General features: G+C 40.6%; 1 protein-coding gene across 3 annotated transcripts in view; it reads left to right on the forward strand.

Annotated features, from left to right (window-relative positions):
- RYR3 (ryanodine receptor 3) overlaps positions 1-22,068 on the forward strand; it is a 569,645-nt gene that overhangs the window by 322,368 nt on the left and 225,209 nt on the right. For all 3 annotated transcript variants that reach the window (XM_088839832.1, XM_088839833.1, XM_088839834.1), the window contains exons 19-20: positions 4,380-4,572; positions 17,242-17,458. In XM_088839832.1, the coding sequence (XP_088695958.1) occupies positions 4,380-4,572; positions 17,242-17,458 (410 nt within the window). The remainder of the gene's footprint in view (positions 1-4,379; positions 4,573-17,241; positions 17,459-22,068) is intronic.

Raw genomic sequence — 22,068 nt, forward strand, 5'->3', positions numbered from 1 at the left:
TTGCCAAAAGCATCCAGTCCATTTTAAATGTATTTGAAAGTGCCTGTTTAGAGCATGGTCTTTCAATAGAGATTTACTGATTTTTCAGTAACTCTATTTTCAAGCCACTTTCCTGGACTCAGTCCCCAATGCTGTGATTCTCTGTACTGTTGTGTTTACCTAATATTATAAAGGACATAATATCCCAACAATATGCTAGTAAGCTTATCTCCTGTTAACCTAGTAATGAAAGTATCTGGAGTTATACGAGCAATAGAAATAGCATTTATTGTAGGTTGCACTGTGTCAGGCTCTTCCAGTTACTCTTTATGGAAGAATGCATTCAAAACTCACAGCAACCCCAGGACATTATTATTTTCATTAGATAGATGAGGAACCTGAGTCCACATAAGTAAGTGACTTGCCCAGGCTCACACAGTAAGTGGCAGCACCAGGACTCAAGCCCAGGGAGCCCGGTTCTAGAAGCAACCTTTACTGCTACATGCAACTGCCTCTCAAGAGGTACACAGGACATAAATCATTGTCTTGTCAAAATCAAGGGAATAATAATTTGCTGTGCTCAGTCGCTCAGTCGTGTCTGATTCTTTGTAACCCACCAGGCTCCACTGTCCATGGAATTATCCCGGCAAGGATACTGGAGTGAGCTGCCATTTCCTTCTCTAGGGAATAATAACCATACCTTCAAACCTCTTGACAGCATCACTGTGAGCATTACTGTCCCCATTTTGTGGACATAGAAGCTGATTTTTTAATGAAATCACAGCAGGCAAAGACTGGGTATTTGAACTCAACCCTTTCTGTGGCTCCGAGACCGCTCTCACCCCCACCGGACCCCCATGCCACCTCATTACATGCAGTTGGAAAAACAAACATATTGTTTAAATGTGGCTTTAGGACCCTTCAGAATCATCTGGAGTCATGAAAACCCTCCTCAGGTAGAGATTGCTTCTTCCAGATGGGAATGGTTTTATGAAACAGAATGTACAAAAGAAATCTCACAATTCTGTCATTTTCTAGTTTCAAATCTTTACACTACTCACATTTTAGAGCTAGATGTACTTTATCAGATGACCTTTTACAACTTGAATGTTACATGAAATGGACTCTCTTATTCAAATAGACTTCTCATTACATTGCCCTAAGCACTTGCTAAGCACATGCTTTATATCCAATGATTAACCACAGTCTCCCTTCAGTTTCTGGATAATATTGATCCCAACTCTATATTCTCTATATGTGTTACACATAGGCTCAGACTATGGTTTCAGCTTGCGTACAGATGCTCTTAACAAGTGTTCCAATGGCAACTTCTACTAGGCTCGCAGTCTCTTAAAATAAGGGAGATAAAAGGCAGTGTCCTTCACCACAAGAACACAATTGCTCATCCTGGCGGTGGTTTTCAACCAAGAGAGCATACTGGACAGATGCTCTCCCAGCCATCCTTCCTCAGGAAGGCACCTGGTGCTGTGGTGTACATAAAGCTTGGAAACTTGGTTTCTGATGGCATCAAAGCACGGCTGTATGAAGAACATCCGCCATGAAGGCTGTTCTTCATCTTTACTGGCTGAGTCTCAGGCTGGCACTGAAGCCAAGAGTAAATTCTGAGAGGGTGAGATGAGAGGGCGCCGGAGTCTCAACTCAGCACGGTCAGTTTTGTCCTGGTTAACGTGGATCTCAGAAAGGCGACATCTGTTAGTATCTTTGTTGACTCAGCTGTGTCAGATCTTATTTGCGGCGCATGGGATCTTTTCATTGCAGCACACGGGCTCTCTCTAGTGTGGCATGCAGGTTTAGTTTCTCCTCAGCAAGTGGGATCTTAGTTCGCTGACCGAGGATTGAACCCACATCCCCTGCACTGAAAGGCGGATTCTTAACCTCTGGGCCACCAGGGAAGTCCCTTCATTTGTATCTTTATCTGGTAAGGATATGGATACTTTTGAAGTCAGCTGTCTGACTTGGCATTTCAATTAATTCCTGGTTTTCACAAATTCGTAGAAATCTCTTGGGATTTGTTCAAATGACTGCAGTGATATTTTCCAGAAGTTAAACTAATTGAAAGAGAAACAGTCGAAGCAGGAAAGATTGTTTTTTAATGGAAAAACAAGAGCTCTTAAGAATGAGACAATTATGGCAAGGTTTGCTGGGTTTTAATACCATAGATTCTTTTCATAACAGAGTTAATATAATAAGGAAGGAAAGATTCTGGGACCCTGGGGTATCTATACTCCATAAAAGGAGCTGAGAGGTCTCAGTCTTATCAAATGGAGATAGGAAAAGTATCAAACCTACATACTCATCAAGTTTGCTAAGATTTTGTTTTAAATAGTTTTGTTCGTAGGTCCTATAGGCTTCCCAGGTGGCCCGAGTGGTAAAAAACACACCCGCCAATGCAGGAGACGTAAGACATGCGAGTTTGATCCCTGGGTCAGGAAGATTCCCCTGGAGGAGGGCACAGATCCCACCCTAGTATTCTTGCCCAGAGAATCCCATGGACAGAGGAGACCTGGTGGGCTACAGTCCATGGGTCACAAAGAGTCAGACACAACTCAAGTGACTTAGCATACACGTAAGTCCTACAGTGAGGAAATTACTCTTCATTCTCAGTGATGCAACAAGGTGTGAAGTTATAAAAACAGAGTCTGAGGCCATCCCAGGCTAACTTGCCAGTGTGCGTTGAATGTTTCAGATGCTGTTGTGCAGTTACAGTGCTGGTGGACCAGGTTCTTTATTCCTCAACAACCCCTCATCAAGCCTAGCCTCACCAAACTCTAACCATTCTGCAAATATGTCATACACTCATATATTCCTTTTGCACAGGCTATTCCTTTGTTTGCAATGCTCATTTCTTTCTCATTTATCTAGTGAACCTTTCGTTCTTCGTTTTTAACTTGTTCCACACACCCAGGCTGACTTAGCATCTTCTGCCTGTAAAGACATCTCATCATGTACACCTTCACTCAAACAGTTACACTGAACTGTAGTTCTTTATTTGAATTATGAATTTCTTCAGTACTGGAACTGGGTCCTCTGTCTTTGATCCCCAGCCCCAAGTACAATATCTGCCTCATTACTATTTGTGGAATGGTGGGAGGGAATATAGTATGGTTTTGTCAATTACCCAAAATAACCAGAAGTGGGTATCTAATTTTTCATTAAGGAGAATGTGGTATTTTCACTATTTTAAAATCCACCATTTAGTTCGGAATCTATTACTAGAATATCAATAACCACTGAAAACATTAAAGATTTCTAAACAGAGATTAGAAGTATTACATAGCATAGATGTATGTATAAGATTTACGAACAACTCATATACTCATCATCAGGGTATTTTTAAATTAGCTTTTCATGGTGAGTTACTGTCATTAAAATCTATTTTCTGATGAATATTCCATTATAAAATCAAATATTTGCAATGTTATAAGTGGAAAAAAATTTACAAAACCTACAATATCCCAGTTTGAATATTAATATATATATATGATAAAGTTGAAATTTTTTATTTCACATTTTCCCTTATTTATAATTTTCTATATACACAATTAACATTTATAATGAATGTGTGCTACTTCCATGATCAAGAAACAAGATACACATTTCTAACAGTTTTGCTTGAAACCCTGTTCAAGGGTTTTTGATGAAACCTTTTACCCCTTCATTGCCCCCAAATGAACTGAAAACTTGGTAGGGGATAAGCAGAGTGGTTCTGATAATTTACTTCTAAACCTTCCAGAATTAGATGGTATAACATAGAAAACTTAAGAGATTATTTTCTTACTACTTCAAGTTAGGTCAGGAAATGATAAATCATCTGACAAAAGATAAGCAACAATAAAGGAACTCAGCAGTACAGCAAATAACTGACAATGGGTTTCCCTGCCTCAGTAAAGTAATAAAATTCTTTACAACTAGCAAGTAAACTGTTCGTGACTAGATAGTCTTGCCCTGATCACTTGGACAGCTCCTTCATCCAGTGCTGAAGCAGTGATGTCTTTTAGAGGACAGGAAAGAGGAAGGTCTCTGAGTGTCTATAAATACACAAACACACACACTCTCTCTCTCTAGGAGCCATCCCTAGCAATGCAATTTGCCCGTTACCTTAGACACCATGCCAGAATCTGAGCACACATTGAGTGGGTTGAATTCTTGTTTGTTCTCATTCCTGGCAGCCTGAGCGTTTCCTCTGGGACTCATGTCATCATGGCTGTCTATTCACGGAGCTTAGGAAACCACTTCTCATTGCTCACCTCACACGGGAAAGGCAAAGTTGCATTTAAAATGCAGTGTATCCAGACCTCTGTCCCTCCCACCCACCATGGGTGGCCTGTGAATGTTTCCCCAGAGTCCTACATGCCTTCCTCCTGTTATTTGCTCACCAGGTCGCATACCCAGAGCCGTGGCCTCCATCAACCAGCACCTCCTGAAGTCGGACGACGTGGTAAGCTGTTGCCTGGACCTGGGGGCACCCAGCATCTCTTTCCGCATCAACGGGCAGCCTGTGCAGGGGATGTTTGAGAACTTCAACACGGATGGGCTCTTCTTCCCTGTGGTGAGCTTTTCAGCAGGTGTCAAGTAAGTTATGGCTGTGATTTCATGGAGAGTAGATGTTCCCCCACCTCCCCATCGTTACTATGAGCTGTCGTGCATGGTAATCTCCTTCAGGGTTTCAGCACCATGAGCCAAACTCCCCCAAGAAAGTAATGGTGAAAGGGGAGGAGCAATTTAGAGTCACGTGTATATGCTTCTTGAACACATACCTCCTGCCATGGCTTATCTATAGTGTCCTCCAATAAATAGTAAGATGAATAAGATAAATCTTACATAGCAAATGACCTTCATAATTATAACAAGTATTTTATGCTCTTTACAAAATATTGAAAAGATACCATTATAAATAAGACAATAAATACCACCCATAATCCCAGTGTTTACTTATAATCTCTATTACTGTTTTGGTGTATTTTCATCAAGATTTTTATATTATAGATACATGTATGTTTTAATTAACATCACACTAAGTAGGAAGTTTCATGTCTTGATTATTTTTCATTCAACAGTAAGTAGTAAGTATTTTCCTGAGTTATTAAATATCTTCCTCAAAATGATTTTTATGGCCAATAATATCCTTTTATTGACCATCCCATAATATAACCATTACTTTATGTTAGACTTTCATGCTGATTTCACTTTTATTGTCACGAATGAAATTATCATCAACATCCTTGAGGATAACTCATTGTCTGTATTTCTGTTTAGTTCCTCCCAGAAGCAGATTAAAAGGTATAATCTTTTTAAAGTCTAAACTTATAGTTGCTTGGCTGAAGAGACTTTCAGAAAGATTGTATGAACATTCAGAATTCATGATCAACAATTCTAAAATCTAAAAAGCTCTGAAAACCATACATTTCTTCTTTAACTGATTTAACTTCAAAATCTGACCTGAACTCATTTTATGGTGAAAACTGTCATCAACAGAAATCAGACTGTTTTCAATTTTTCATGTATTCTTTTTCTTGTGAATATTTACATTTAACTGCAAAAATATCAGTGTGTTTAATCATGGAGTACAGCCTCTCACCTAGCTAGAGGTTCTGTTTAATGTATGCTACATCTTGTCTTTGGTCTTTCTTATTTGTTATTGTTATTTGAGTTGGCTGCTCCAGGTCTTATTTGTGGCACGTGGGGTCTTCAGTCTTCACTGCAGGATGCAGAATCTTCTTAGCTGCAGCATGCGGGATTTTTAGCTTTGGCAGGAGAACTTTTAGCTGTGGCATGTGGGATCTAGTTCCCTGAACAACGGTGAAACCTGGGCCCCCTGCATTGGGATCCTAGAGTATTAGCCACTGGACTGCCAGGGAAGTCCCTGTCTTTTTTTAAATATTAAGTCCTAAGTCTGAAGAACAGCTGCAAAAATTTCAGAAAAAGGATTTGTGCCTGTGGTATCATTTAAAGTAACCCAACTGATTGGCTCCTCATTAACTTTTACTGTTATTTGTTATTTTTAATCTTTGCCAATTTGAAGACACTGTATCTTAAAGTTTTAGCTTCCTATTTATTTGATTATTGATGTGGTTAAACATCTTTTATGCTTATTACTCTTACATACTATTTCAGCCCAGTATTTTTTTTTTAATTTTGCCTTCCCTGCCTTTCTGGTATTAATTTTATGAGCAATTTTTATATATTAAGGTTATTAAACTATTATTGCTTTCATATATTTTCCCAGTTTATCATTTACCTTTTTAACACTGAGATTTTTTCCTGCTTTTTCCCCTTTTACAAAAATAATGCAAGTCCAAAAAACAGAAATACCAAGAACCCATAATTGTATCACCCAGAGATAATGATATTACTTTTTATTTATATATCTCAATAATTTTACATTACACTGGGCTTGTACTATGCCTACTGTCATGTTCATTGTTCTGTCCCTTTTCTTGTACCAGTTGGATGCTGTATTATTTTAGTCTGAGAATACATTTTGACATTTTTAAGGCAAGACATCATTATAATGCTCTTGTTGCAAAATTTTCTTATCCATTCTTGATCCCTGCTTGCTAAAGAGCCCATAATTGAGTGGGAAACTAGAGTAAATACACTTAAAATCATGTTGGTTTCCATTAAAAAGGGTCATGAAAAGAGGAGAGTTGTGGAGAGAGCTGGCATCACAAAAAATTCCATCTGAGAACCTCTAGTATCCTAGTGATGAGACTTCCAGAGTGATACCACTGTGACAGGTCTCAGTACCTCCCGAAGGTTAATAAACCAAGGCATATACAAGTATTCCCCCCCAAAAAATTGGATATAACTTTCTATTTCAGTTAAATAAACTATTTTTGAGTAAAGAGTTATCCTTTGGATATAATATTTAACCTTTGGAATTTGCCACAGATATGCAAACTTATATCATATATAGGGCTTCCCAGGTGGCACTACTGGTAAAGAACCTGCCTGCCAATGCAGGAGATTTAAGAGATGCAAGTTCAATCCTTGGATCAGAAAGATTCCGTGAAAGAGGGCATGGCAGCCCACTCCAGTATTCTTGCCTGGGAAATCCCATGGACAGAGGAGCCTGACAGGCTGCAGTCCATAGGGTTGCAAAAAGTTGGAAATGATCGAAGCAACTTAGCACACGTACACGCGTGCATAGTATACAATTCAGTTGTACCTTGTTTTATTACCCTTCACTTTATTGCAATTTTTACAAATTGTAGGTTTGTAGCAACCCTGCATCAAGCAAGTCTGTTTTTCCAACAGTGCTGTTTTTTAATTAATGTATGCACATTGTTTTTCAAGACAGAATGCTCTTGTGCAGAATAAACTGCAGTATAGTGTAAATGTAGGTTTTATATGTACTTGGAAGCCAAAGTATTCATGTGACTCACTTTATTGTGATACTTGCTTGTGATGTCTAGAACCAAACTCATAGTATCTTCAAGGTACACCTGTAATGTATGTTTGCAAACACACATGGTAGTACAGAATACACATACCAGCACACGTACGCATACACATGTGCAGGCATATTTATAAACATAGCCATGTAGATATACATAATATATTGAAATTAAGCATTTTCATTGTTTGAGGTTCTTGTAACAAAAGGAGAACAAGTGTAGTAAAACTTTGCTTTACTTGCTAAATCACATCCTACTTTTTCGCTACCCCACGGACTGTAGCCCATCAGCCTACTCTGTCCATGGGATTTCCCAAGCAAGAATACTGGAGTGGGTAGTCATTTCATTCTCCAGGGATCTTCGTGACCCAGGGATCAAACCCATATCTCCTGCCTGACAGGTGGATTCTTGACCCCCCAGCCACATGGTTGGCGACTAGGGTTGTAAATCTGCCCATCACAGGTTCAAGCCAGAGACGCTAACATCAGTATTAAAAACTATATTCTAGAGTTAAGAGTTCTTTACCTGTGTTTCTCTGTGCTGAGAATATTTCCATGAGAATGTCGCCCCAGTTCTTCCTTTTGAAGTGTGACAGAATGGATCATTTCTATTGCAATCCATAAGGAGCATGTAGAAAACATTGAAAGACTCAGGCACTGTAAACACAAAGAAGATTGATTGGGCAAGATTCTCTGGCAACTGGGGAAAACCAGTACAAGCCCCACAGTACATCTTTCCCACTCCATTCCCTGGGAATAAAGAGAATGAGCAGAAATCTAAATCCAACATAATGGCATTTGGATCATCCACCTTTTGGCTCACTGTCTTATCTGGAGAAGCAAGGCCACTGACCAGTTAGTTCTCAGGACCATGTTTGCCTGAGTAGTTAATGGCCTTGGTCACCCAGCATCAGTGCTGTCCCTGTTTTCCTTGACCGCATCCAACTAACTGGGTTTTGCTAATTTTCAAAGAAAGCCCACCTACTTCCTAAGAATCTCATCTGAGAAAAGTGCTTAACTTGTAGACAGATCTCTGGAGAAGATGTCTTTTCCAGTCTACTGGCTAATGAATTTTTCTGAGTTCTGTGTTTAGCCAACAGTACATCTGATCCCACGTGTTGCAAGATTTTTAGTTGTTAACCCATCCAGCCAGTCTCCCTCAGAGCAATGAGACAGGATTTTTGAGTATGTATGTTTTTGTTGCTTGGGATTTTTTTTTTTTCTTGGAAATCTTCTGTTGGTAAAGTTCCTGGTGGTTCAGACGGTAAAGTGTCTGCTTACAATGCAGGAGACCCAGGTTCAATCCCTGGGTCAGGAAGGTCTCCTGGAGAAGGAAATGGCAACCCACTCCAGAATTCTTGCCTGGAAAATCCCATGGATTGAGGATCCTAGTAGGCTACAGTCCATGGGGTCGCGAAGAGTCAGACTTGATTGAGCGACTTCACTTTCACTTTATCTTGGTAAAGATCGTGGCTGGCAGGGAAAGAGATAGGGGGCTGAAAGGTAAACATATGGAGAAGATGTTTCTAGTATCTTATGACTAGGTCAGTGGGTCATACGTCCTTCCCAGTGCACAGGAGAAAGAGAAGCAAAGTTCCAAGATAAGAATGATGAGACATCTAACCCATTTAGAAGGCATAACTGCGAGAGAATTTGGAGTCCAGATACATTGACTTAAAAAGTCAACACCTTCAACATAAGAACATCTTGCTTATAGAAATTGAAGGAGCATAAACTGAAGAGTGGTACTCAGGAACTTGATGTCTCTTAAGTCTCCTTTCTATCAGGAAAAATACTGCCTGTGACATATTCCTCTCTTTGGTTCTCAGAACATGATATGGTCTGAGCAGAGGTGGAATCACTGTTGGTTCCATATGTGGGAAATACATTTTACTGAAATACATCCAGTCCATCACACGATGTCTTTCAGTTCAGTTCATTTCAGTTCAGTCGCTCAGTCGTGTCCGACTCTCTGGGACCCCATGAATCACAGCACGCCAGGCCTCCCTGTCCACCACCAACTCCCGGAGTTCACTCAAACTCATGTCCACAGAGTCGGTGATGCCATCCAGCCATCTCATTCTCTGTCGTCCCCTTCTCCTCCCGCCCCCAACCTTTCCCAGCATCAGAGTCTTTTCCAGTGAGTCAACTCGTCACATGAGGTGGTCAAAGTATTGCAGTTTCAGCTTTAGCATCAGTCCTTCCAATGAACACCCAGGATTGATCTCCTTTAGAATGGACTGGTTGGATCTCCTTGCAGTCCAAGGGACTCTCAAGAGTCTTCTCCAATACCACAGTTCAAAAGCATCAATTCTTCGGCTGTCAGCTTTCTTCACAGTCCAACTCTCACATCCATACATGACCACGGGAAAAACCATAGCCTTGACTAAACGAACGGTCAATGCTAGTCCTCTGTTGCAGTAACCAATTTGTTTATTTTCACTTTTGAGCAAATGGGATCAACGTACCAGTACTTACTCTTTCACATCAACTGGTAAAATATCTTTTGGTACTGAAACCCAGCGCTTCCCCTCTATATTATTTTGGTTCATTTGTGCAAAAAGCTAGAAAAAGAAAGCAAGATATTAATTCCAAGTTAAAGTATCGAAAATAAATGTGTTTAATAACCAAATTGAAAAGAAATTAGTGTTTTCACTCAATATAGTAGAATACTTGCATAGTTTTATAATGCCGTTCTCAGCAAGATGCAAGGTTATTCCTATCTAGACAGAGATTTTTCTCCCATCATACAAGAACTCAGAATTGTTTCTCATATTTAAATTCTCTCCTTTCCTCCTTTTTATTGGTCTTTACTGAGGTCATAGTTTTGAATTTGTGATCCCACAATTATTTTTATAATTACAAACTATGTTGTTAACAATACCTGATCAGGATGTCCCTGCCAGAGGCATCAGAGAGCAAAAATCTTTTTCAATTAGATTTACCCACAGTGATGTCAAAAGCATTATCAGTAATTACTAACAAAATCCACAAATCAATATGTGCTCTCTTTTCTAACCATTATAAATTTGCCTCCTTAATTTCCTTCTCACACTAGTTTGTTTGTGGAGGGTATTATGAGTATAATAGACCCTCAATGTAACAACCCTGTTTGTTCTAGGACAGAATTTGGGATGAAGTATGTGTACCTTGGAACCCACCCAAAAGGTTGAATTACTTAGATATCAGAAAGCTCTTATTAAAAGGTAATTTCACCCTGCCAAATGGCATGATGGTGTGCGCCGCACAGAGAACATTGCACTAAAGCCACAGTATATAGTGAAATTTGGGTGCTTAGTTTTGCAGAAAATTGATAAGTTGCTGTAGTAGAGTATATTTTATAGCTATGGTTAAATACCCCTTGCATGTGTGCTGAGTCACTTCAGTCATGTCCAGCTCTTTGTGACCCTATGGACCATAGCCCACCAGGCTCCTCTGTCCATGGGATTCTCCAGGCAAGAATACTGAGTGGGTTGTCACACCCTTCTCCAGGGGATCTTCCTGACCCAGGGATCGAATCCAAGTCTCTTAGTCTCCTGCATAGGCAGGTGAGTTCTTTACCACTGGCACCACCTGGGAATACCAAATTCCCCATCGATCTACTTAATCTTCATATGTAAGTCTTTTCCCAGCTTTTCTAATTTATAAAAACAACACTCTCCAAAGATGGTTGGTATTTGCGGTTGCTGTTTGTTTTCTGCACCAGACTTGGCTAAAATTCAGGTAACCAATAGCTTAGCTATTTCCAGCTTGCTGTGGTCAATGCTGTGGAAATTATTGCTGAGATAAATATACTTCTGCGGAGAACATGATGAGCACTGGCTGAATTGCCCTGGGCTTTCATCAAACACTGGCTAGAAAGAAATATGAATGTGGGAATGTACATAACTCAAATTGTTCTCATGTCTTAGCAATGTGGACTAAAGATGCAATTATGAATCATGACTTATGAGTTGAATTCAGGTCAACAAAAGCTTGCCATTTCTTCCTGCTGCTAACCACAGCCTGTATCCTTTTCTTCTTTGGAACACTGTCCCAACTCCTGGGAGGGATTCAATAAGAATAATGAGACATCTAGTAAGACTAAAATGATTTCACAGTTTGCTAGTACAATATGAATAAGGAAACGTAATCATCTTTTTTGAGTATGGCAAAGGTTTATCTTGATTTTTACTCTATTTTTTATTCATGGGTCAGTCTTTCAAACTTGGGAATTTATGATAGGTTTTCTCATCTCTTCTGCAAATTGGCAAGTAAAAATGCACAAATCTTAAAAAATGAAATTGCAAATGCTAGTGGGGAGTTTTTCAATGCAGATTTCTCTGTTTATAAAATTTAGTAAATAAAAATTCCTCTATGCATCCTCAAACTTCACCACTCCCAGATGACTATTACTGAATCTATTGCTTATCTTTAAAGTTGAGAAATCTAAGGAAACAGTCCCTTATCATAATCACTTTAGGATAAAAATAACCTTGGAGAGCTGATGGTGTGTCTGAGTTATAGGAAGAACCCTAGAAGATGATACAAGTGATTTAGTGCAAGAGATTAAATTGATTAATGAAATTGATTTTTAAAATCTATTAGTGTAGAGAAAAATCAGAGGATGAGGAACTAATTTTAATGAGCTCTTAAATTATCTTTTTTACTTTCAATTTAATATTTTTTGTGATACTAAGAGATTCAGTAGAACCCAAGGAGCAGGGAAGAATACACCAAGAGAAGGAGGTTTATATTCTAATTGAAAATTTCTCATTGATGAATGAGGCCAAAGGATTTAAAAGATTAACAGTAAGTGCCAGATAACAGATTTACTGGAAAAAGTAGACTAGATAGGTGTAACTGTTGTCTCTCTCTCCACGCCTTTAAATCCTTTCTCTGGACTCCTGGATAAGTTCTTGGGCAGATTCTGTAGCCCTTATTACTCCTTTTAAGACCAGGAACCATCTTGCCAATACTTAAAAATTCCATCTTTTGAAAAGTATAAAAACTCCAGATTTGAGTCCTCCCTTACTCCCCCTGTAGTTTGAAGTCGGGCTCCTCCTCAGCCACCAGCTCCTGTCTCAGGCCCCTCCAGGGTCTAGGGTCCAGACCAGACCCAAGATGATTGAGGGGTGAGTGCATTCCATGGAGTTGGTGCAGCTGCCTTGTGACATCAAGCCTTTTTGTAGCTGCTACATAATTGCTGCATCTCTCTCTTCGGAGGCTCTTTGGTAGGTTTCTTGGAGAGCCCCAGGCTGGGAGCATCCAACTTCAAATCTCTTGACTTGGCTTCCCCACCTGTGCCGGTCGCTCCCTTCTGGCTGACCCCAAGCCTCCTCCATTCCCCCTCCCCCTCCAGTTACGTGGGCCTCCTGCCTCCCCAAAGCCCTGGGTTTCTGATCTCTGCTTAGTCATTTGCCTTTCCAGGCAGGATTCCTTTCTGATGGCTAGCAGCTGGCTCACCTGTCCCTCTGCTCTGTGACATCACTAGGTAAACATGTCCCTTGCTACATTCCAGGGACACTCACAAGCTTCTGAGTAGTTCCTTAAAGCCCTCATTTGACTCCAGATGGGAAAGGACTTCCACCCTCTTCTTCCTGACAACTTTTCTCCAAATGAATTCTTTACCTTTCTTATCAGTGTGGAGGTAAGGGGTGGGCTAAAGCTGCACTGATTTCACAGCCTTTTCATGGTTCCTCATAGTTGGTCCAGCACCTCAATTCAGGATGAGAAAACATTGGCATCCTCTGAATTATTTGCATCTGGGCCCTCTGCTAAACCAGAGACAAAGGGGGATCCCATTTTAATATCCTCACATCATTAAAGTAGGCTTCAGGTATTTTCTTTCTTGCTTTTGGTTGTTCCCTTTACACCTGTATTTTATCCCTAATTGTTCCCTTTGACCTGGTTGCTGGCAGTCTCTGGGAGAGGGTTTATGAGGACCACCGGCCTTCATGGTGGTTTGTTGGAGCCCTTCCTGCAGACTCTGGGCAGCGAGGGGAGGAGCCACAGATGGCGGTGTGCCCACACCAGCTCCTGTCCAGTCCTGCCTGCTGGGGAGCAGGGCTCCCGTCTGACAGGGCTTGGGAAGCCACCCTTCTTTCTCTACCCACTAAGGCACAGCATAATGGCACTGGAAGATGAATGCTTCAGTAAGCAGTAAACATGTTAATTTTTTATTTTACTATCTTTGTGGCCATTCGAGGTGATAAGATTAAAATTTATAACCAAATTATCATTCTCCTTTTAATAACTGAATATAAAAGCAGCATTGTTCTCCCTAAGTGCTACATGGATTTCTACCTTTCTTGATTTGTTCTCTATCCAGAGGACAAGAGCAGATTTTAAAGCATAAGAGAAATGTTAAAACTATACATAACTGGCAATAGGGCTTATGAGTAATTAAGTCCATCTAGACGTCCTGGTAAGAGATCATTTAGTTGGTCTTAGAATCCATACACTAGTGAGTAACAAGAAATACACCAGTTGTACAAGCTCCTCTTGGGCATTCAGCTCTTCACCAAAAGAATGCTCAGTGAGAAGGGAAAAGCAGAAAACTTCCCACACAGATTCTTTGCTCAAAATGTTTTAGTTTTGTCCCCAAATGATTTAGTTTTGTCCCATAGTTCCAGCATGTTCCAACATGTCCATAACCAGTCTGTTCTGTTGCAACTGAATTTCAGAAAGTTCACAAATATTAAGGCCTAATTATTATTTCCTGAAGGTTTACTAAATTAGTAACATTGCAGACTAGTGACTCAATTTTGTTCTAATATAATTGTTCATATTCTTAATACACATAGATTGTGTCCTGTTATATAACGTTTAATGTAGGAACACTCGCAGGGAATAATTGTGGTTCTAATTCTTTATTATTGTTGTTTCGTACTTTAAAATTGGAAAGTGGGAGGCTTCATATGATTTCTGTAATTAATTTTAAAGCAGCATTTTATAAAATGCTATTTGGATAAAGAATTTATGTTGGGAAGGGGGGAAGAAACTTAATATCTTTTACTTGGAGAGACTTTTATTTTCCAGTTTTATCATTAGCTGCTTATAATCACAGTTACTCAGTCAACACTGAGACTCTGCTGCAAGGCTTCCCCCCACCAGAATATTCCAGTTAAAGGAAGTGAGACCTAGTGGAGAGTATTGCTGTGAGAGCTTTGCTGGATCATAACCTTCCCATATATCCCTCCACACACACAGGCCCACTCCATCACCAATTCCTAACAAGCCAAATTCCCAAACAAAATTGGAATCTAACCACTGCTTTCCAGCTTGATCTTCATCATCTTGTTCCAACCCACTCTCATCTCTCCCTGGGACTAGATTGTCTCCTAACTGGTCCCCAGACCTGTCTACGTGAAACAGTGAAAAGAATCCTGTGTTTCTTCTCCGCAAATCCCCCAGAAGCTCCTCACCTGAAAGAAAGAGGCCCTGCCTGGTTTGGCCCTGCCCCCTGCCAGCTCGTCTCTTACCGCTTGGGCTCCCCATGGTCTCACTCACACCGCCCTCCACCCAGATCTTCCCTACCTCAGGGCCTTTGCACATGTTGTTCCTTTCACCAGAATGCTCTTCCTCCAGATTCTGAACTCATTGGCTTCTCCTTTCCCTTTGGGGTTAACAGAAATATCTCCCTCTCAGAGAAGCCTTTCTAGACCCCAGTCTAGCACCCGCCTCCTTCCCTGAGTTGTTTCAGGCTCCCCCTTTATTTCCTTGTCAAATGTCTCCCAATCAGTTGTTATGACTCTTTGCCTCGTTGGATGCCTGCTCCATGACACTAGGGATGGGGTATTCTCTATTTATTGCTGGATCCACAGTGCTGAGAACAGTGCAGTTCATGTGGGCTCAGTAAATATCATAGTTGGTTATGCTGAGGGGAAGTGGGAGGGAGTGAATACGTGCAGCTGCTATGTATGTGGATGGATTTTTCCTGTGTGAGATTATTGGTGATCCTGCAGGGCTGTATATCTTGTCATGTCCTAATTACTTAACGTTACAGTCATATTTTCTTGTCAATTTAATATGGTTACAGTTGATTTGCAAAAGCTGTATTTCTAGTCTCAAACCTAAAAGCCTATCAAGTGTCGTGTTGAGATACTTCACTTTCACTCTCTTCTTGCAGAGGAACTTTGTGCTCTAACTCTAACTTAACAATATATATGAGGATGATATTCGGCCAGAATGCAGAATTAAAATATTTTAAAGGTTTCAGTTTGTTGGTAATCAGTGCCAGCCCTGAGTGTGGCCCTACAAGGATTCTTCCCTCTTCTTTGGGAGGTCCCTGTAGGCACTGCTGGAGTGGGCCAGGGCATTAGGCCTGGATGCCAACAAGGCAGTGGTGCTCCCCAGAAGGCTCTGGAACCCTACTGAGCAAACACTATGCCCCTTTGGCCCCCCAGGGCTGTAACCACCTGCTGATCCTTTCTCACAGTCTCCCTCATATGGCTGCTTTGGGGAACTGCAGCCTCTTCAGTGTATCTTTTCTATTAACATCTCCGGCCATGTATACCATTTGTTTAATATTCTCCTGTTACTTGATCTTTTTGCACCTTAAACTAGGAATTTCCTGTTTCCCCCAAATATTTATGGCATGTTTTCTTTCATTGTCGTGTAATTCATTGAGAGAATAATCTCTCTCAAGTAGAAAGACTTGAAGTTCTCATGCTGTTGTTCAATGTGATCTTTTCAAAATCTGTCGTTATAACCGTTATTCTTTTCAAACTATAGTAATAATGTCTATATTAATGATATCTATAGTAATGTTTTTCCAACTAGGGTAAGGATTAACTTGATTTTTTAAAATCTAGTGATTTTAATATATGATAATTTTTTTTTTCTTTCTGATTTACTTCACTCTGTATGACATATTCTAGGTCCATCCCATCCACATCTCTACAAATGACACAGTTTCATTTCTTTTATGGCTGAGTAATATTCCATTGCATATAAGTACCACATCTTCTTTATCCATTTATCTGTCAATAGACATTTAGGTTGCTTCTATGTCTTGGCTATTGTAAGCAGTGTTGCAGTGAGCATTGAGTGTATGTCTTTTTGAATTATGGTTTTCTCAAGGTATATATGCCCAGGAATGGGATTTCTGGGTCATATGATACTTCTATTTTTACTTTTTAAAGTGCCTCCATACTGTTCTCCATAGTGACTGTAACAATTTACATTCCCACCAACAGTGTGGGAGGGTTCCCTTTTCTCCACACCCTCTCCAGTATTTATTGTTTGTAGACTTTTTTGATGATGGCTATTTTGATGAGTGTGAGGTGATACCTCATTGTAGTTTTGATTTGTATTTCTCCAATAACTGGCAATGTTGAGCATGTTTTCTTGTGCCTCTTGGCCATCTACATGTCTTCTTTGGAGAATTGTCCATCTAGATCTTCTGCCCTAGTTTTGGATTGGGTTGTTTTCATTGCTCTGTGATGACCTAGAGGGGTGGGACAGGAATGGGTGGGAGGGAGGCCCAAGAGAAAGGGGATGTATGTATACACATGGCTGATTCACTTCACTGTGCAGCAGAAACTAACACAGTATTGTAAAGCAATTATACTCCAATTAAGAAAAAGAAAAAAATCTAGCAATTTTAATGTATCTTAATTTTTAAGAACTTAGTGGACATGGTCAATTGAGAATTGTGGGCAGTATGAACTGATACTTGGCTTTATCTCCAATTTAGGGTGTTTACTATGATGTATACTTTAGGGTGTTTACTGTGATGAATCTGGCATCATTCAATTCCCAAAAAAATAATTTGTATGGGGGAAACTGATCTTTAACTTTCACGTACTTGGGCTGGCATATTTTTTTAACCTCTCTCTTCCTGGTCTCTCCAAATAACACAGAGTGCGTTTCCTGCTGGGTGGACGTCACGGAGAATTTAAGTTCCTGCCTCCCTCTGGCTATGCCCCTTGCTATGAAGCCTTACTTCCAAAGGAAAAGATGAGATTGGAGCCTGTCAAAGAGTATAAACGTGATACTGAAGGAGTTCGAGATCTGTTGGGTACCACCCAGTTCCTCTCCCAAGCGTCTTTCATCCCATGCCCTATAGATACCAGTCAGGTAGGTTCAGCCTGCCAACAGGAGGCATCCCACAGAGATAATGTAATAGGGTAAATCCTCCTTGCTTCTTCACCATTGAACTATTCTTACTATACATTTTGTAGCATTGTCATGATATGTGAACAACCATTATTCTTTACATTTCCACCATATGCGACAATTGAAGTCTAAGGATTTTGTAATCCATGAACAAGTTGAGCACTTGCTACACACCAGGCATTGTAGCAGGCTCTGTGAGACACAGGCAGAAATGTCTCAAGATTCTCTGGGAATTCGCAACCAAGTTGAAGAGAGAAGCAAAAAAAAGCACACGTGTAATTTTTTTTTAAGTCTGACTTTCAGGCTGTGATTGACTAAGGAGCACTTAATTTAAACAGATTATCTTATTTAACCAGTAAAACCCAAATACAGTAGTCATTTGTTTGCTAATAGTTTTCCCGATTTTGCTCCTTGTCAAAACTTAAACCACTATCAAAATATGCCACTTAAGTTTGACTTTTCAATAATAAGTTGGTTTTTTAAAAGACTGTCTTTAGTCGAGAGTCAAATAGTGCCTTTTATACATAGCTTAAATATTTTATTGCTACTTGTCTCTGTAGTCTCCTTGCATATCACTGACTTGGTATACTTTTTCTAAAAAAAAAAAAAAAATTCTCCATGAGCTCCCCTCCTTAAACATAATTGGGATTTCTGTAAATAATGGAAACACTAGGAATCATTACACTAGAGCCAGGGAGGTGACACAGAAGGGAAGCAGATCAAGGGTGCAGGCCCTCCTAAAGCAGGTGGTGATTTCTTAGCCCTAGCTTATAATCACCAAGTAAAAGTGTCAAGCCAATGTTAGAATCTTCCAACTGGTCAGGAGATACTAGAAATCTGAATTTTTTATGAACTCTCCGGCATCTTATGAACTATCAACTAATAAATGAAAATGGTAATAATTGTTTATTGTTGTTATTGTAATAGTAGTCATTTAGAGAAAATAAGGGGGCAAGCTCCTGCGACGAGTTGACTCACTGGAAAAGACTCTGATGCTGGGAAGGATTGCGGTGGGAGGAGAAGGGGACGACAGAGAATGAGATGGCTGGATGGCATCACCGACTCTATGGACATGAGTTTAGGGAACTCCGGGAGTTGGTGATGGACAGGGAGGCCTGGCGTGCTGTGATTCATGGGGTCGCAAAGAGTCGGACACAACTGAGCAACTGAACTGAACTGAAGGGGGCAAGAAGAAAACTTGAGTCCCCAGTTTGTGACCTCTGTGGAGAGAGGAGCAAGGTGCCGGGAAAAGATAGAGAAACTTTCCCTGAAGGTATCTGGGGAAGACACTGAGCTAACAACAGAAGGATAGATATTGGGGGAGTTTGTATTAAAAACTTTAGCTTCTCTTCTTTTCACAGCTCTTTGTAAGTCTTCCTCAGACAACCATTTTGCCTTTTTGAATTTCTTTTTCTTGGTGATGGTCTTGATCCCTGCCTCCTGTGCAATGTCACAAACCTCCATCCATAATTATTAAGGCACTCTGTCTATTAGGTCTAATCCCTTGAATCTATTTCTCACTTCCACTGTATAATCATAAGGAATTTGATTTAGGTCATACCTGAATGGTCTAGTGGTTTTCCCTACTTTCTTCAATTTCAGTCTGAATTTGGCAATAAGGAGTTCATGATCTGAGCCACAATCAGCTTCTGGTCTTGTTTTTGATGACTGTATAGAGTTTCTCCATTTTTGGCTGCAAAGAATATAATCATTCTGATTTCGGTATTGACCATCTGGGGATGTCCATGTGTAGAGTCTTCTCTTGTGTTGTTGGAAGAGGGTGTTTGCTATGACCAGTGCATTCTCCTGGCAAAACTCTAGTAACATTACAAATAGCTGGGAAAAGAAGAGAAGTGAAAGGCAAAGGAGAAAAGGAAAGATATACTCATTTGAATGCAGAGTTCCAAAGAATAGCAAGGAAAGATAAGAAAGCCTTCCTCAGTGGTCAGTGCAAAGAAATAGAAGAAAACAATAGAATGGGAAAGACTAGAGATCTCTTCAAGAAAATTAGAGATAACAAGGGAGTATTTCATGCAAAGATGGGCACAATAAAGGACAGAAATGGTATGGACCTAACAGAAGCAGAAGAAATTAAGAAGAGGTGGCAAGAATACCCAGAAGAACTATACAAAGAAGACCTTCATGACCCAGATAATCACAATGGTGTGATCCCTCACCTAGAGCCAGACATCCTGAAATGTGAAGTCAAGTGGGTCTTAGGAAGCATCACCACGAACAAAGCTAGTGGAGGTGTTGCAATTCCAGTGGAGCTATTTCAAATCGTGAAAGATGATGCTGTGAAAGTGCTGCACTCAATATGCCAACAAATGTAGAAAACTCAGCAGTGGCCACAGGACCGGAAAAGGTCAGTTTTCATTCCAGTCCCAAAGAAAGGCAATGCCAAAGAATGCTCAAACTACCGCACAATTGTACTCATCTCACACGCTACTAAACTAATGCTCAAAATTCTCCAAGCCAGGCTTCAACAATATGTGAACCGTGAACTTCCAGATGTTCAAGCTGGATTTAGAAAAGGCAGAGGAACCAGAGATCAAATTGCCAACCTACGCTGGATCATCAAAAAAGCAGGACGGTTCCAGAAAAGCATCTACTTCTGCTTTATTGACTACGCCAAAGTCTTTGACTATGTGGATCACAACTAACTGTGGAAAATTCTTCAAGAGATGGGAATCCCAGACCACCTGACCTTCCTCTTGAGAAATTTGCATGCAGTTCAGAAAGCAACAGTTAGAACTAGACATGGAACAACAGACTGGTTCCAAATAGGGAAAGGAGACTGTTTATTGTTCCCCTGCTTATTTAACTTATATGCAGAGTACATCATGAGAAATGCTGGGCTAGATGACAAACAAGCTGGAATCAAGATTGCCAGGAGAAATATCAATAACCTCAGATCCGCAGATGACACCACCCTTATTTCAGAAAGTGAAGAAGAACTAAAGAGCCTCTTGATTAAAGTGAAAGAGGAGAGTGAAAAAGTTGGGTTAAAACTCAACATTCAGAAAGCTAAGATCATAGCATCTGGTCCCATCACTTCATGGCAAATAGATGGGGAAACAGTGACAGACTTTATTTGTCGGCTCCAAAATCACTGCAGATGGTGACTGCAACCATGAAATTAAAAGATGCTTGTTCCTTGGAAGAAAAGTTATGACCAACCTAGACAGCGTATTAAAAAGCAGACATTACTTTGCCAACAAAGGTCCATTTATTCAAAGCTATGTTTTTTCCAGTATTCATGTATGGATTGAGAGTTGGTCTATTAAGAAAGCTGAGCACCAAAGAATTGGTGCTTTTGAACTGTGGTGTTGGAGAAGACTCTTGAGAGTCCCTTGGACAGCAAGGAGATCCAACCAGTTCATCCTAAAGGAAATCAGTCCTGAATATTCATTGGAAGAACTGATGCTGAAGTTGAAACTCCAGTCCTTGGCCACCTAATGTGAAGAGCTGACTCATTTGAAAAGACCCTGATGCTGGGAAAGATTGAAGGCAGGAGGAGAAGGGGACGACAGAGGATGATATGGTTGGATGGCATCACTGACTCAATGGACATGTGTTTGAGTAAACTCTGGGAGTTGGTGATGGACAGGGAAGCCTGGCGTGCTGCAGTCCATGGGATTGCAAAGAGTCAGACATGACTGAGCGACTAAACTGAACTGAATTTGTATTAAAACCAGAGCTGGGCAGCAGTTAAAGAGGTATAAACAGGTTTTACTTAGAAGCTCTTGAAATAGAGGAAAGGGAACTCCATTATAGAGCTGGGGTCAGTTCTGAATACAACACAGACAAGTGGAGATTTACAGCCAAGAAATAGGGTGGGGGTGGGGCTGAGGGCATGTCAGTGATGCTAAAGTAGTAAGTGGAACATTGGGGTTGGGATGGATTCTTACTAAACTGACCTAACAATTCTCATTGAAGGCAGGTCTGAGTGATCTGATATCACCTGGGGGATGATGGGGGGTGAATAAATTTGATCAGTCATGGTGGATGATCAGATATCAAGGGTGTGGGTTGTCAGTAAACTGAATTAGCAAGATTCTTGCTCAAACTGGAATCCTCAAGACAAGGCCCAAGGATTGAACCTAAGGCAAAATAGCTCAGAAACACCCATCTAGAGATTGGGCCAAGGAGAGAGTCTTTGTCATTTGTCATATGGCATGGGGGCAGGGAAAGTATACATATTATGTGTATTATGGGGAGTGCTAATGGGCTTCTCTGGTGGCTCAGAGGTTAAAGCATCTGCCTCCAATGCGGGAGACCCGGGTTCAATCCCTGGGTCGGGAAGATCCCCTGGAGAAGGAAACGGTAACCCACTCCAGTATTCTTGCCTGGAGAACCTCATGGACGGAGAAGCCTGGTAGGCTACAGTCCACGGGGTCGCAAAGAGTTGGACACGACTGAGCGACGGAACAGAATAAGAATAAAGATTGCATATATAAGGGCACAGAACTGTGAGACAGTGTGACCTTTGGGGAGAATTTTAGGAGATTTGGAAAGGATGTGTTTGGGAGGACTGTCATGAGCGGATTGAAGAATGGCACTATATTCTT

This window comes from Moschus berezovskii, chromosome 9, assembly GCF_049115385.1.
Source record: "Moschus berezovskii isolate FMDL1 chromosome 9, NW_MosBer_1.0, whole genome shotgun sequence".
NCBI classification, from domain to species: domain Eukaryota; kingdom Metazoa; phylum Chordata; class Mammalia; order Artiodactyla; family Moschidae; genus Moschus; species Moschus berezovskii.